At 35.9% G+C, this 15,530-nt stretch overlaps 1 protein-coding gene across 1 annotated transcript; it reads right to left on the minus strand.

The window, feature by feature from the left end:
* Window positions 1-130: 130 nt before the first annotated feature.
* Window positions 131-14,963, minus strand: LOC133805195 (protein RRC1). Its single transcript, XM_062243314.1, has 18 exons — window positions 14,737-14,963; window positions 14,095-14,183; window positions 13,878-14,013; window positions 13,664-13,709; window positions 11,928-11,988; window positions 11,713-11,853; window positions 11,295-11,414; window positions 10,855-11,020; window positions 10,224-10,336; window positions 9,952-10,023; window positions 9,632-9,853; window positions 3,393-3,451; window positions 3,195-3,279; window positions 2,976-3,113; window positions 2,593-2,817; window positions 1,700-2,502; window positions 1,219-1,379; window positions 131-855 (listed from the first exon to the last, which is right to left on the minus strand). The coding sequence occupies exons 2-18, from the start codon at window positions 14,167-14,169 to the stop codon at window positions 557-559; spliced, it is 2,922 nt and encodes a 973-aa protein (XP_062099298.1). The 5' UTR covers window positions 14,170-14,183; window positions 14,737-14,963; the 3' UTR covers window positions 131-556.
* Window positions 14,964-15,530: the final 567 nt, after the last annotated feature.

Below are 15,530 nucleotides of genomic sequence, written 5' to 3' on the forward strand. Positions count from 1 at the left end.
TACAATGTAAGCACCGTAATATTATATTGTTAAAAAAGGAAAGAAACTACAGTAAATGCAAAGCCGAAAGCGATGTTACAATACACAACTTTTCTGAACTCTACAAAAACTTGTACCCATTTCACAAAAATGCAAAATTTTCGTGTTATTCAATTAGTTCCCTCGCACAACTTACTATTCAACTGCACACGGCGCTGGTATGCCAGTTTTTTTTTCCTTAACATGGTTAAGCCTCGTGCACCCAAGAGATTAATAAACAAATTACACATTTGACTACTCGTGAGTAATATGCATACTTCCAAGCTGAATCGAAATTAATGTTTTGGCTATAAATTTATCACTCCTGTTACAAGATATTATGGGGAGAAAAAAATTAAATAAATAAAAAACCACAATTCCCTCCATGACCACTCCTGCTTAAAGTCTCTTTTAATTTGATATGCCTTCCCTCTAGTAATAAAATCCCTTCCATTTTTGGAATCCAGCTTACCAAAACAATCTCCTGGTAGTCCAGAGTTTTTTTGGTCTAGATAAAGAATAACTCCAGGAATGGAACTCATTTCATTCGCCTCCTCCTCTCTCTCTCTCTCTCTCTGCATTTCTCCCTCTCATGATCATCCCTTTCTCTACTTCCACTCTTCTCCCGCACTCTCCCCCTTTCATTTTCAAAATCATGCCCTTTATCTCTGTCCCTATCCCTGTGCCTTTCACGGTCCCTGTCTAAATCATGCTCCCTTTCCCTCTCTCTATTGGATGACCTCCAAATGGGGCTACCACTTCTGCTTCGGCTGCGATGCCGTTTTCTTGATGTTTCATGGTTGTTATCTCGTCTATCCTTCCGATCCAAAGATGCTCCTGCAGACAATAAAGTTATGTGAGATGGAAACTCCAAGATCTTCAGCCTGACAACTACTAAGAGGGGCATTAGTTTGGACTTAACAGCACGATGACAACAGTTTTGGTACTAAATCACAACAAGCACCCACAAAGTCATTACCCTTTCCCTAATGTATGGTCAAGTAAAATAAAAAATATTCCACTAGATGAGATGTCAGGCTTTGGATTTTTAAAATACAAAGCTAGACCCTTACCCCAACAACACCAGACAGAGAAAACAAAAGCATCAACGCAAGTAATATATAAACAAAAAATAGAAAGAGCAACAGCAACAAATACTAAAAGCAGATGCATGCAAACATCTTAAAAACTTGCTATTACCAGAAGAATCCTCGTTTGAAACAGACAACCCATACTCAGATTCCAGCCGTTTACGATGAATCGCTACTTTCCTCTCAATTTCTTCATGAGTTTTTATTCCCCTTTCCTCGAGAGATTCACGATATTCAATCAAAGCAGCTTCTAGACGTCTCAACCTTTTCCTGTATAAACAATGGTAAGTCAAGCACCACTCTATGAACGCAACACCAAGCAGAACATAGTACATACACAGTGGGAATATCACAGCAAATGCAATCTATGGCAGAAATACTTTTAAATGGGCCCTTTATAATTTACCAAACCCACCCCCTATAGTACTTCCCCCATATCTTTTTTCCTTTCCAGAGAGGAAGGAGCAGGAAAAAGGGAACATTCACTAAAAAATAAAAAAAACAGAATAAAACCCTCTTTCAAGAAAATGTGCTAGGGGTATGCTTCCTCAATTAGTAAACTACACTATCAAAGTGGAAGAAAAGGAAACCTCTGCTCCTCGCTTATTCCACTCTCAGGTTGTGCAGTAATGCAAGAATCAATTGCAGATTCCATATCATCAGCCTTGCTAGGACCATCACCAATATTCTCGCTTCCAGAAGATGAATAGCTTAATCCAAGACCCGTGGTACTTCTCTTCTGTTCCTCATCACTGTCATCATCCTCTCGAGCCCATTTGGAAGCTGGCAAAACAGGATCAATCTTCTCTTTCTTTATGTATGCTTTTAGTTCGGGCTGTTGAATCGGAAGTGTATGGGATATAGTTACCAACCCTTTCCCTTGGGACTCCATTTCATCCACTGCATAATGACTCCATCCAGACAATGCTGCAGGCTCAGCTTCAACATTCATTCCACTTCTGCTACCAGAATATCTACCTGAACTTGAGTGGCTTTGAACCTGTTTCAAATCATCATCTAGTTCAAAACCCCTCTGCTTTTCTGCCTCTTCCAGACTCAACAATCGTGCAACCATCATTTCTCGACCACCAACCAGTGACAATCCGTTATGTCTGCAACGTCTTTCCAATTCAGCATAGGGAAGGCTCATTAACTCCTGCACAGCTGCTCCTTTGCCCATCGCAAGAGCAGCATCTTGGTTGGTCTTACTTGCATCACCTGGATCTGCAGAACCGGTCCTTTTTTCTATCTCTGGTGTATCACCACATATGGAATGGAAAGGGACCACACCAGAGTTTCCCGATCGAAGAAAAGTAGCTCTTAAACCATTCACATATGCATCAGAAAAAAGAAACCAGTCTGCCCATACCTGCAATACCTTCATAACTCTTTCCTGAAAATATTCAGGGGAAATCTTTTAACCTACAACCAAAGAAATAACCAAAATAATCTCACTAAGCGCATAATCATAATGCGCACAAACCTTAAGGGCCTCAGCAGTGATCCTTCCAGTAACACTACAATACAAATCGTTAAAGCTCTCCATTATATCTGGCAATGTAGCCTCAAATTTGGTACGGTATGCAGACGCATTCTTTACAGGAGCACTACTGTTATGAAGTACATCGGAGACAAGCATAAGCCTTGCCACTTTAGTTGGGATTGGAGTCTCTTTGAGTGTCAAAGATTCTGTAAGAACTTCAACTATCTAAAATTGAAAACAAACTATATGAGATATATACATTGAAAAAAACTGGGCAGCCATCTTTCTTTGTCTTCATTTAAAAAGCTATACTCTCACTATTTTCTTTTAAGGTAATTTTTTTATGGTGAATAAGAAGTTATATTTTTCTGCATATATAATACCTCCCCGGCCGCATCAGCATTATCCAATGAAAATCCCATAGCTTCTTTGATCTGACTCCTCTCTAATGTTAATGCACGTAACATATCCTCAAACTCATCTCTCTGTGAATCGGTCAGTGTTCGTTCTGGCTCTACACGCTAACGTTTAAAGAAGAGTGTTAAAACTATGAAACATCGTGAAAAGGGAAAAGCATTCTGCACATGCAATGTAACAAGTACCCTGCTTCTTCCTGCAGCATATGTTGCACCAGACTCCTTTTCAAGATCAGGGCTTTTCGCTGTTGCCAGTGGGGGTGGAATCCATCTAAAATTATACATTTATCCACATTATCTTTGCTTGGTACCAAATTGCACAACTTATATTTCAATTAGTAAAAAAAAAAATATTAATTGGCATTCAAAACAAGTTTGCAGTACCTTCCACTGCCAGTTATCATGATGAAAGGTTCTGTTCGCCACCTTTGCAAAGTATCACCCTGCCCACAACAAACCAACTTTATTGATAACTCTTGAATAAAGAGTTATTCCATGTGCATTTGAGCTTATAATTGTGAAAAAATCTTGGGTGATGTTAGTTTATTTTTAGCTTGTGTAGCTAACTTTGGTGTTCTTATGATCTAAATTAAGTCTAGTTATTTTTGTAGTTTTTAACAGTTAATGGGTTGAAGATAATAGTTTTATTAATAGACATTTGTACAAATAATGAACTAACATGTGGAACCATCTAAATTGAATTTTTGATGGCTGAATTATCAAGTTTTGCTGAAACCTTTTGACCAAGCAATTTTTGGGCACCTAGAACACGTGGCAAGTCAATGGGTGAGTTGGAATAGTGGCTGAGGTGACAAGTACAGAAAACATGAGTCAAAAATTGGGAGAAAATGACAAAAGAAAAGAGGAACTCACATTTTTTAGAAGGGAAAAATTGTACTTTTGGAGCTAAAGGAGGAAACCTCGAATACACTTAAAGAGGTATCAGCCTAAATAGAGAAGGAAGCAGCCATTTTTGGGAAAAAAAAACCAGAAATCAGCTAGAAGGAGGACGAAAAAGGAAAAGCTCAAGCATCAATTGGATTTGTTCCTTTTTCTATTTCTAAGCTTCATTTTTATATTTTCCGAGTTGATTTCTAAATCTGAATATTATGGGCTGTTTTGATTGTGGATTAATTTTTATTAACTTAGCCATGAACTAATTTTTAGGTGGTTTGAATTGTTGATGAACCCTATGTTATAGTCTAGTAATTTCTTGCACTTTATTTTAGTAAAATCTCTCTTATTTATTCAAATGTGCTTATATTAATTTCTTCTTATTGTTTGGCCAGCAATGGCAAGATATTTAATTATGTTTAATGCCGGAAAGGTTAAATGTAATGGAAGAACTTGGATGACACAAGTCATAATCTAGGTTAGATTATGTTAGTAAGTAACATAGAGATGTGTTATTTGCCTCGTGTAACTTTTGGGAATTAAACTTTGAATTTGCATTCTTAAATCTGATTTTGCATAAGAATATGTTTAATTAGGTAAAATAATTAATGTCATAAAATTTGGAAAAGTTTACGAGTGTAATGAATTCTTATTAACCTGGGAATTTTGCTAGAATATTACTGCCATAATCTGTTCAGGATGATTAATATAAGGGGAATCAATGATTCAAGTCTATTTTGCAATCAATATATTTCTTTCAATTTTCTTGTTTAGTTCAGTTTTAATTTCAGTATTTCCATCTCTTTTAATATTTTGTTAAGCCTAAAAACAACTCATTTGATTTTTAGTACTTTTAAGTTGTTTAGTAATTATTTCGCTTATTTTTCTATTTTGCAATCCCTGTGGAGACAATCTACTTATCATTATATTACTGGTGTGATTACGTGCACTTGCGTATTTAAAATCGAATATTAATTTATCTCCCGGCACTCAGTGGTGTATCTCTTCTAATGGTGTGCGCACTTTATTGCACACTTCTATTTTGCCTGAAGCTGGAGTGTGGTTGCATTTCCTCAAATGTCGCTTGCTGCCTACCACACATGACACTACGGTGTCCAAGGAGCAGGTACTTCTATTATACTGTATGTCGGCTGGTTTGAGTATCAATGTGGGCAAGTTGATCTCCAGACAAATTCTTAGTTGTGCCAAGAAGAAAAAAGGCAAGTTGTTCTTTCCATCACTCATCACACAACTGTGCATTCGAGCTAGGGGGCATTCTGCCGCCACTGAGGATGTACTCTGAGCGTCGGGACATCAAATTCACCATCACTAGTCAGAGCCGCGCATCTGCCTCAGCAGCTGGGTCATCCACCATGCCTCCACCAGCTCCACCCCTTGCTCCCGCACACACCGACCTCATTGCTCAGCAGAGGGAACTTCCTGGTGTCTCTTGAAACTCAGCAGCATGATTACTAGAAGTACGCCAAACAACGGGATGCCACACTCATCAAGTCCCTTCAGCAGAACTTCACCAAACCAACTGCTGCATTTCCAGTGTTCCCCAGCTCCATTTTGGAGGCTTAGACCGCTCCGGTTATTCATGATGACCCTATTCCTTCAGATGTTGATTCCGAGGAATAGGCGCGGGGAGCCTCTTTAACCCAACTTTTGATCTGTATTTAATATGTTGTACTTAATTTCTATTTTGAACTATCTTGTTGTTTACTTTTCGTTGTCTATTGTATTGTATTTCTTCTGTGTTGTCTTGCTAATTGTTGTGTCCTTGTTCTTGTCTTGTCCTTGTACTGCTGTTTCGTTAATCTTTTGAGGATAATCTTTGCTTTTGCTAGTGTTTACTTAGGGGACTCGATGACGACTTTGCAAAACTTTCAAAATATAATCAATCTAAGTGAAGCTGAATGTCTTTCTTTCTTAAGTTTTCAACTAAATTCTTTGAGTGTGAATGTTGCTAGCAATTGATTGACAAGAGTGTTTCTCTTTTTAGTATGTGCATAGTTTGATTAAACAATTTTGAGACCCTAGAAAGAGCTAGTTTCTTATGAGAGCGTAAGTTTCTAGAATTGCTTAGTGATTTTTCTTGAGGTGAAATCCCAGACAACACCACACCGATGAAATGATTTAGATCATCTTTGAACCGTTTGAGCTTTTGAAGCCTACCTTGTATGCATTTTTATCTCTAGTCACCCCATTGAGCTTACTTGTCACTTTTCTTTCTTAACCACCCATTAGCCTAGCCTTACATATATATAATCACCTCTTTTCACCACCCTTTTAGCACTTTGATCTTTATAGGATTTATTTGTTGTGCATTTTGGGGGGTTGCGAGGAGTTGAGTGTGAGAGAGAAAATTAGGTGAGCGTTTTCCTTTGCTTGTTTTCCATTGGGGTCAATGTTGATTTTAAGTTTGGGGGGAGAGTGTGTTCTCAATTTTCTTGTTCTCTTGCCATCTAGTTGTTTATTTTCATTCTAAATAAAAATAGAAATAGAACATCCAAAAAGAAAAAAAAAATAAAAAGTGCACTCTCTTGCATCAAAGAACCTAAAAAAAAGAAAAAAAAAATCAGAAAATCAAAAGAAAGCTAAAGTATGCACGTTTGTAAATAATTTTGGAGGTGTAACTCTTCAAATAAAGGAAAAGTTGTTTTAGTTTTTGTCTTTGTATGTTAGTAATAAAGGCTAGTGGCAAAATTTATATTATGTTGTGGGATTTTCTTTGGGGAAGTTAATGTGTGCATTTATGTAATTAAGTCCTAGAAAGATTGAGGTACTTAGGGTGATTTGAGCCAAAATTTATCTCTCTTATCCTACTTTCACCCTAGCCTATCATTACAAGTTTGATAAAGTCCTATTGATTTTTGGTGTAGTGTTTGTCTACATTAGTGGAGAGGAAATTACTAAGCAACTTATGGATACATTATTTAAGCTTTAGGACCAAGGTCTAGCTTGATTTTTGGTGATTGAAGATGTTTAGGAAAATATATGTATGCACTAAAGGGTGAAACACTTGATTCATATTTTGGCAGCAACATTAATGCTTGAAGAATTTGGTTTAAAACTTGTGAAAGATTGAAATTCAACTTCTCTTAGTCAAAATAAACTTTCCCGAGAGTCTTCCCCTTTTTACCATTGGCATAGCAAAGTTTGTCCACTGTGTTGTGTTTTATCTTTGTTGTTTCCTTGTCTTTGTTGTTTAGTTTGTGCCAATTGTGTCTTATTGTTATTTGTGTTTTGTTTTTAGAGTCATCACTCGAGAGGAGATTAATGTCGTAAGTTTGAGGGTACGATAACTCTTGAATAGAGTTATTCCATGTGTTTTTGAGCTTATAATTATGAAAAAATCTTGGGTGATGTTAGCTTATTTTTAGCGTGTAGCTAACTTTGGTGTTTTTATGATCTTACTTAAGTCTAGTTATTTCTGTAGTTTTTAATAGCCAATGGGTTGAAGATAATAATCTCATGAATAGATATTTGTATAAGGAATGAACTAACATGTGAAACTATCTAAATTGAATTTTTGATGGCTGAATTATTAGATTTTGCTGAAGCATTTTGATCAGGTAGTTTTTGGGTACCTAGAACACATGGCAAGTCAATGGGTGAGTTGGAATAGTGGCTGAGATGGCAAGTCAATGAGTGAGTTGGAATAGTGGCTGAGGTGGCAAGTACATAAAACATGAGTCAAAAATTAGGAGAAAATGACCGAAGAAAAGAGGAACTCACATTTTTTAGAAGGGCGGGCAAAATTGTATTTTTGGGGCTAAAGGAGGAAACCTAGAATACACTTAAAGAGGTATCAGCCGAAATAGAGAAGAAAGCAACCATTTTTGGAAAAAAAAACCAGCAAGAAGAAGAAAGAAAAACCAGAAATCAGATAGAAGGAAGGAGGACGAAAAAGGAGAAGCTCAAGCACCAATTGGATTTGTTCCTTCTTTTATTTCTAAGCTTCATTTTTACATTTTCTGAGTTGATTTCTAAATTTGAATATTATGGGTTCTTTTGATTGTAGATTAATTTTTATTAACTCAGCCATGAACTAATTTTTAGGTGGCTTGAATTGTTGATGAACCCTATGTTATAGTCTAGTAATTTCTTGCACTTTATTTTAGTAAGATCTCTCTTGTTCATTCAAGTGTGCTTATATTAATTTCTTCTTTGGCCAGCAATAGCAAGATATTTAATTATATATAGTGTTAGAAATGTTAAATGTAATGGGAAAAACTTGAATGACACAAGTCATAATGTAGGTTAGATTATGTTGGTAAATAACATAGGAATATATTATTTGCCTTGTGTAACTTTTGAGAATTAAACTTTGAATTTGCATTCTTAAATCTAATTTTGCATAGGAATATGTTTAGTTAGGTAAAAAAATAGAAAATTTTACGAGTGTCTAATGAATTCTGGTTAACCTGGGAGTTTTGCTAGAATATTGCTACCGCAATCTGTTCAGGATGATTAATATAGGGGAAATCAATAATTCAAGTCCATTTTGCAATCCATATATTTTTTTCAATTTTCTTGTTTAGTTAAGTTTTAATTTCAGTATTGCCATCTCTTTTAATCAATGTTTAAAAAAGCGTATTTGAGGCGCGCCTTGAGGCTAGCCTCACTGTGAGGCGTAAAAAAACAGTTTCAGGGCTTAAGCCCTGATTTGATCCCTAGAGGCTTACGCCTCTGTGATGTGAGGCTGTCAAAGTGGACAGCCTTGAGGCTTTTTTGTGAGGCTTAAGCCTCACATCAGTACCAGTTTTGGGCATTTTCAGACCACATTTTAAAGCCCAAATTTAGGGTTTTTAATTTAAAATTTTAGGCCCATTTCACACTTTAAAACAAAGAAAAGTAAAGGCCCAATTCTTTTAATTAAAAACCCTAAAACTTTATTTCTCTAATATCATTTCTTCTAACCTAAAACACACGGCAACACACTTCTCTTCCTTCTCCTCTCTTCTTCATCATTTACTACTCAAGTTTGTTCTAGGATAGTTTAATCTAGCATTCTAGTTCTAGAAACAAAACTTTTATCTTTAAATTATAATTTTATCCAAGTTTATGTTTGAGTTGTATGACACATTTTATGGTATGCTAAACTTTTATGAGACATTGAGTATTTTATTTTATGATTTATAATTTCTAATTATTAACTATATAATTTTAGGTGTCTAAAATATTTTTTTTTAATTAAAAATTTGAGGCTTACGCCTCAAGGCTTACGTTTCGCTTCACAAAACAAAAACGCCTCGAGGCTTAAAAACGCCTTTTTAAACATTGCTTTTAATAATTTGTTTAGCCTAAAAACAACCCATTTGATTTTTAGTACTTTTAAGTTGTTTAGTAATTATTTTGCTTATTTTTCTATTTTGCAATCCCTATGAAGACGATCTACTTACTATTATATTACTTGTGTGATTACGTGCACTTGCGTATTTAAAATTGAATATTAATTTATCACAACATTCATTCATCAGCCTCACTTGTCATACAACAACCCAACCCATCCCCACCCCCGGCGAAACAACACACACAAAAGTGAAGACTTTTTTAGCACAATTTCTCATACTCCTCAACTATGCAGCAAGAGCTAAAATACCTCTACAAAATGTAAATAATACAGATGCAAAACAAGAAAGTATGATATTCATTTGAACAACCTGACAACAACAGAGCTTGCTCCGGCTACTAATAAATGTCCATGGTAATATAAGATGTACCTGAGCAAATGAATAAAGCCTCCAAACATAGTACGTATGTTCCTTGGAGCCGAGCTCAAATAAGAAGTTGAAAAGTGGGTTCCCTCGACCTCTCTCCATAATAGCTTGTTCAAAGGCACAGCCTCCATCCAAAACATATAAAGCCATTGTATCAATAACATGGCGAAGGTGATCATCCTCAGGTGGAACAACAGTTATATCAGGAACATTTGGAGTAAGAACCTTGGATTAACAAAATATGCGTAAGAAATACAAGACTACTAAGGTATGGATTTACGGTTATGGTTATGAGCACAATTATCTGAAAAAACTACACTTACCAATTCAGAATTTTGATTTGGAACAGAGGTGACTGGTGGGCCTGAAGGACCAGAAAGTATTACCGTGGCACCCTACCAATATAAAATGTAGTGTTGGTTACTATAAGTCAGTCATGAATCTGTGGACATGTGTCATAGTGCCGAGCTGTATGAGTACAGCTGGCAAAATTGTCCTAAAGCGTAAAATTCTCCAGACCATCACATTCTAGAAGGAAACAAAAACAAATAGTACCAGCAAGGAATAAACATCAAGGACAAGAATAGTGTCCAACCTCCTTACTCCTGATGGCCATCTGTCCTGGTGGAGGGGCAGGAAGTGCTTGTGAAGGCAAAGCAACAGACTTGCCCCATCCAATCTTCAACTCATACTCATAAACAACCACACCTGCAAACAAAATTGTATCCTTGATTCCCTTCTGATGCTAGTATTGCTAAATTCAAATTGACATAATGGAAAGCAAAAAAAAAAATCCAGCCATACCCCACCCTCCCTTGAAACGAAAAAAGAAAGATTAAGCAGTGACAATTCATACTATTGCCAGACTGTGGACTCGCCAATCATGGTCACAATCTAGGATAGCTCCCTAAGACAAGGTTCACATATTTTGTACAATTTGTAGTCTGTCCAAAATATCAAACTCTAATTTTATGCAATGAAAAAAAAAACTTCATTAAGAATTTATGGAAGGAAATAAAAAAAGAAAACTGAAAATGTCTGATGATTGATATGTGAAATCCAGTGATCAGTAAATAAATAATAACCGTGAGAGAATATAGTATCCCAGTCAAGGTCATACACCTAGAGACCAACTTAATGGACTCAGCAAGCAATATCCTTCAGAGTCGACATTCAGATATGTACTATTTTTTTTACTTCTACTACTACTACTATAAATAGTAAACCTTGCATTTCATCCTTTGCAGCCTGCCCATCGGTTCTGTTCATGAAAGCAACAAAACCACAATTTCGTTGACGCCTCCGCTCCTCTTCAGTTCTAGGCCACATTATCTTTACACTAGCAATAGGTCCAAATCTTCCAAATGTTCGCAAGAGAAAATTTTCATCAACCTAGATTCATCAAGAACATAAACAAAACAATCATAAATTGAATGTTTTGTAAAAAAATAAATAAGCAATGGATCATGAATAAATTCTACTAGGGGCAAAGCTAGGAATTTAAGTAAGGTGAGGCAAATAGAAAAGAAAATAAATGAGACAGAGCATATATACAAAGTTAAAATATTAATATGAGAAAAATTATATTTAACTATACATGTTTATATGAAAAAGATTTTCAGGTGGGGTGGCAGCCCACGCTCGTCCTAGTGAAAGGAAAAATAACCTGTGGTGAGAGATTTCCAACATATAGATTTGTGGTCTGTGGATCTCCATCATCAAATGATCCAGGCAACTTGCCACTTGGATCAAACTCATCAGGCAGTTCATCAAAGCGACTAGATAGCTGGAAAACAAGAGGTTAGCTAAAGGAATTTATAAATGTATTGGACGTAAAAGAAAAAATTCAATAAAAAGAAGATTAAAAAAAAATCCAAATCTCATGGAAATTGGTTAGTATAGATCAGATTTGTGCTTAAAGCAGTAGACATAATAAGAACGCATAGAAGTAGAAAGTCAAAGAAATTAAATTCTATATTGGTTGTTCCAAGTTCCAACTCAGCAACTCCACAAAAAAATAAAAAAATAAAGAAATAAAAAATTCCTTCAAAAAGTTAAATCAAGCTTCACAAGAAAACACTCACAGCAGAATTATCATTATGACGCCATTGATCACGATCTTGATTTCGCCTCTCCCTCAACTCCTGCTCATGCTTCAGTTCCTCCATAAAATGATCTATGTTTCGAGGCTTCCCTTTTTCTCTCTCCCTTGGCTTCTCGTCCTCCTACAATGTGTAATTGAAAATATTAAGAACAGAAGCCATCTAATATTTCAAGATAGTAGTACTATGATACTGACTTTCTTCTCGGATTCTTTTCCCTTGGATGCCAGAGGAGGTGGTATAAAAGATGGAACATACCTGCAGAAGAGAAATGATCGGCGAACTTTCTTGTTATTGAAGCTCATTCCAATCAACAAGTAAAAAGGACAAGAAAGTGAAAAAGAGAACTAAATATCAAACTATAGTTCAATCTAAATTCATCCCTTTGAGATGCCTAACTTGCCACTTCTAGTGTTTCTACAAGTTAATCTAATGAAGACCTATATGGGAAGCTAGATATTCAGTAAACTAGCACCAGGTATAATTCTTCTAAAATCCAAATGGCATATCCATTAGTCTTTCTAAAGGAAACAAAACGAGCAATCCTATTGGGAAGGAGTAACAAATCATTGACACTTTTATTTACCATCCTCAAATTTGTTGTGAATTGGGAATATAGTTCTTCAACTTGTCACAAATTAGCATGCATACCCCTAAAAATACGATGTACATACTCAAATTCAACACTTGAATTGAATCAGTAATCTATGTATATTCAATGACACAATTGCAAGTATATATATTTATACATGTATCACGGGGCACTTTACCAATTCACAATTGCAGCATATTTTACTCGAGAATTGAGTTTACTCCATAGATCATTCTTTATAACCCTCAGTATAAAGAATGCGAAAGTGCATTCCAAGACAAATTCAAACTTTAGATTATCATTTACACAACAATGCACATACCAGAAATTAACAAAGCATCTTAATTCAATAGGCATTCTATCCTATCTGAAATCATCAAGAAAATCCAAAATCAAATGTCTATTTTATATCCAACCTTGACCAGTTTGTGTGAAATTCAACTGATCTCCTTCTGCTGTAATTTTTCTTTTCTTACTGTAATACAATAGTTAACATTTCTTACCCAAAAATAAAAATAATCTTTGTGCTAAATTCTGTACGAGATAAAATGTTAAGAATAGCAAGGTAATAAGACAGCAATACTTGACTTCCTGTGCAATATCATACAAAATATCAAGCAATTGTATGATACTCTGATCCTATCATGTTTAAGGTACTGTCATAAAAATTTTGAATTTTTTTAGGAAGCAAATTACTGCAATTTACATATGTTAAAACCCATATATCTGAAAGATACACGAAGATGAAGCTGAGTCTAAGATTGAATTTTAAAGAAAACTTATGCATATGCTTCAACAATCATGCAATAATTTGTGCTAGAAAACAAACTCAAGACCAAGACAAGTACCTAATATTTCATGTGAGTGCGTGCATATATATATATATATATAGATATATGTATATAAATGTATATCATTAAAGAACCATGATACAACATACACATAATTTATTGAAAAAAGGTTCAAAATTTTCCAGGATGAATTGCATGAAAAAAATTTGAACCACCAAATCCAACTCTTCTGTCTGCACAATAATTTACTAAATCAAATATCAATAATAAAAAATATCTATAAAAAGAGCATCTAATATAGTTCTTCAGTATCTAGATTTAACTTTTTTGCTTTGCCAACAGCAAAATAATGATGATAAACAAAATAAGTTGTTGAGAAATGATAGCAATATAAATAAGTTTGTTCACTAATCTTTGTGTCAACTATCCACTTTCACACATCTAAATCCCTGTTGCATCTGACTGATATAACCACGATACAAAGCTCCCTACCTATGATGCCTTATCAAAAGAATTTGCAACTTGGTTAAATCAGAATACATTTCTTTACCTACTTCCCTTCTTTGGACCAGATACCCCATCTTTGGACTTTTCACCTGCCATCCGCGAATGAATAAAAAGGTCCATACTTTTATTAATGTGTTCCGGTCATAAAATAAAAATATCTACTAATCCATAGTGTGAAGCATAACAAGAAGAAAACGAAACCAAGTGTACCATCTTTGCAACAAAAGGAAGTATTAGAGTTACTTTCTTACACTGACCTTCATTATCAGCCTTTACTTTGTCATTAGGATTAATCAGTCCTCCACGAACAAAAGCTTTCGACCCAGGTGTGGTGTCCCCTTGAAACGACTCCACAAACTCCGCATACAATCGAGCTGTTTCATCCTCAGCTCTCTACATAGAGAAGAACCTTTTTTTTTAACAAAAACATTATTAGGAAACCAATAGAATCAGGAAAATAAGAACCAACCCCACCTTCTTCTTTGCTTCCTCCTCCTCCCTATGCTTTTGAAAGGGTGTCTTTTTCCGTGTAATGGAGAAAGAACTCATCTCAGCATCAAGTTCTGTAAGCGGTCCATAAAATGAGCCAACAATAGTGATATACAAATCATGGAGAAACAATAGACACACATTTGCACTGCAGAAATCACCATCTACCCGAAATCAAAATTACCAAATTTTTATGCAAGTCAAAAGCTCAAAACTGAATTCAACCAGAGAAACTACACAATAAATTGTATCCCAGTTCAAACCACATATCATTATAGCTTATCAAATAAGTTTTCCAAGTGATAAACAAGTAGGCTCTCTCTAGTCTCTTGAACAATGAAAAAGAAAACTCTGCCGTCCAAACTAAAGAAAACTCCGATGTCACAGACAAAACCCACCAAAAAATGTTAACCCAGGTATAAAAATGCGCAAAAAATCACCCAGGCCGACAGCTAGGGTTTCCTCTTCCCAATAAAACAATCAAACCCAGAAACCCAAACAACTCGATTATTGAAGAAATGACACTAAAATTAATGTTGAAGCAACTTAAGTCGGATATTTGCAGCAAATCATAGACAACCAAAACTCGAAGAAGGGGTGTGGTGGGGGGGATAGTGAAAAACGAACCGAGGTGATGGATTGGAATTGATATCTGCTTCTGGGGATTTCCAAGGGGTTGCCCAAGGAGAAGAAGACTTGGGCGAGTTTTTGGGGAGGGATTTCCGTTATAGAAACCGAGTTGAATCAGATCGAGTCACGAGGTTGAATAACTTATTACTGGTTCTACTGAAAGACAGTGAGAGAGAGAGAGAGAGAGAGAGAGTAAGCCTTCCCAGCTGCGTCTGCAACTTCTTTTGTGTCCGAACTACGAATTTGCCCTTTCATACGGGAGGTGAGAATAGTCGTAGTCCATCCCAATCCCATGGTCCAAAACGGTATCGTTTCATTTCAACCACTAATAGCACGTCTAATCGTTATAAGTAAATAAATGGATAAATGAATTATAATAGGGAAATTTCACTTTTTATCTCTAATAATACCTAATATTACCAAAAAATTCCAACATTAATAATATTTTCAAATTAATGCTAAGCTTTTCCCTCCTACCGAAAATACCCTTCCCATTCAATCTCAGCCTTCTCTCTCTCAGTCTCGGTTTCTCTCTCTTTCAGTCTCACAAAAATCCCCCAAAAACCATCGAACCCCCACCTCCGTCGAGCCGCCATCTCCGTCGAGCCCGCATCTCCGTCGAGCTCCCACCTTCTCCGTCGAGCCCCCACCTTCTCCCATTTCTCCGGCGATCTCGAGCCCACTGCAAACTCCCATTTTTCTGTCAAACCCGAGACCCACGGAGCATATTTCCTTCAAAGTTTAAAAAACTAAGGTAAAATCTTGAACCCAAGTCCATATTTGCTTTATAT

This window comes from Humulus lupulus, chromosome X (assembly GCF_963169125.1).
Source record: "Humulus lupulus chromosome X, drHumLupu1.1, whole genome shotgun sequence".
Classification (NCBI taxonomy): Eukaryota; Viridiplantae; Streptophyta; class Magnoliopsida; order Rosales; family Cannabaceae; genus Humulus; species Humulus lupulus.

Excerpts from the sequence above, each read along its gene's own strand:
- LOC133805195 (XM_062243314.1), bottom strand. The coding sequence starts at position 14,169 with ATGAGTTCTTTCTCCATTACACGGAAAAAGACACCCTTTCAAAAGCAT. Across the intron at positions 14,014-14,094 it reads AGGAGGAAGCAAAGAAGAAG|AGAGCTGAGGATGAAACAGC; the intron begins GTGGGGTTGGTT and ends TTCTCTATGTAG. Across the intron at positions 11,021-11,294 it reads TTGGAAATCTCTCACCACAG|GTTGATGAAAATTTTCTCTT; the intron begins GTTATTTTTCCT and ends TGATGAATCTAG.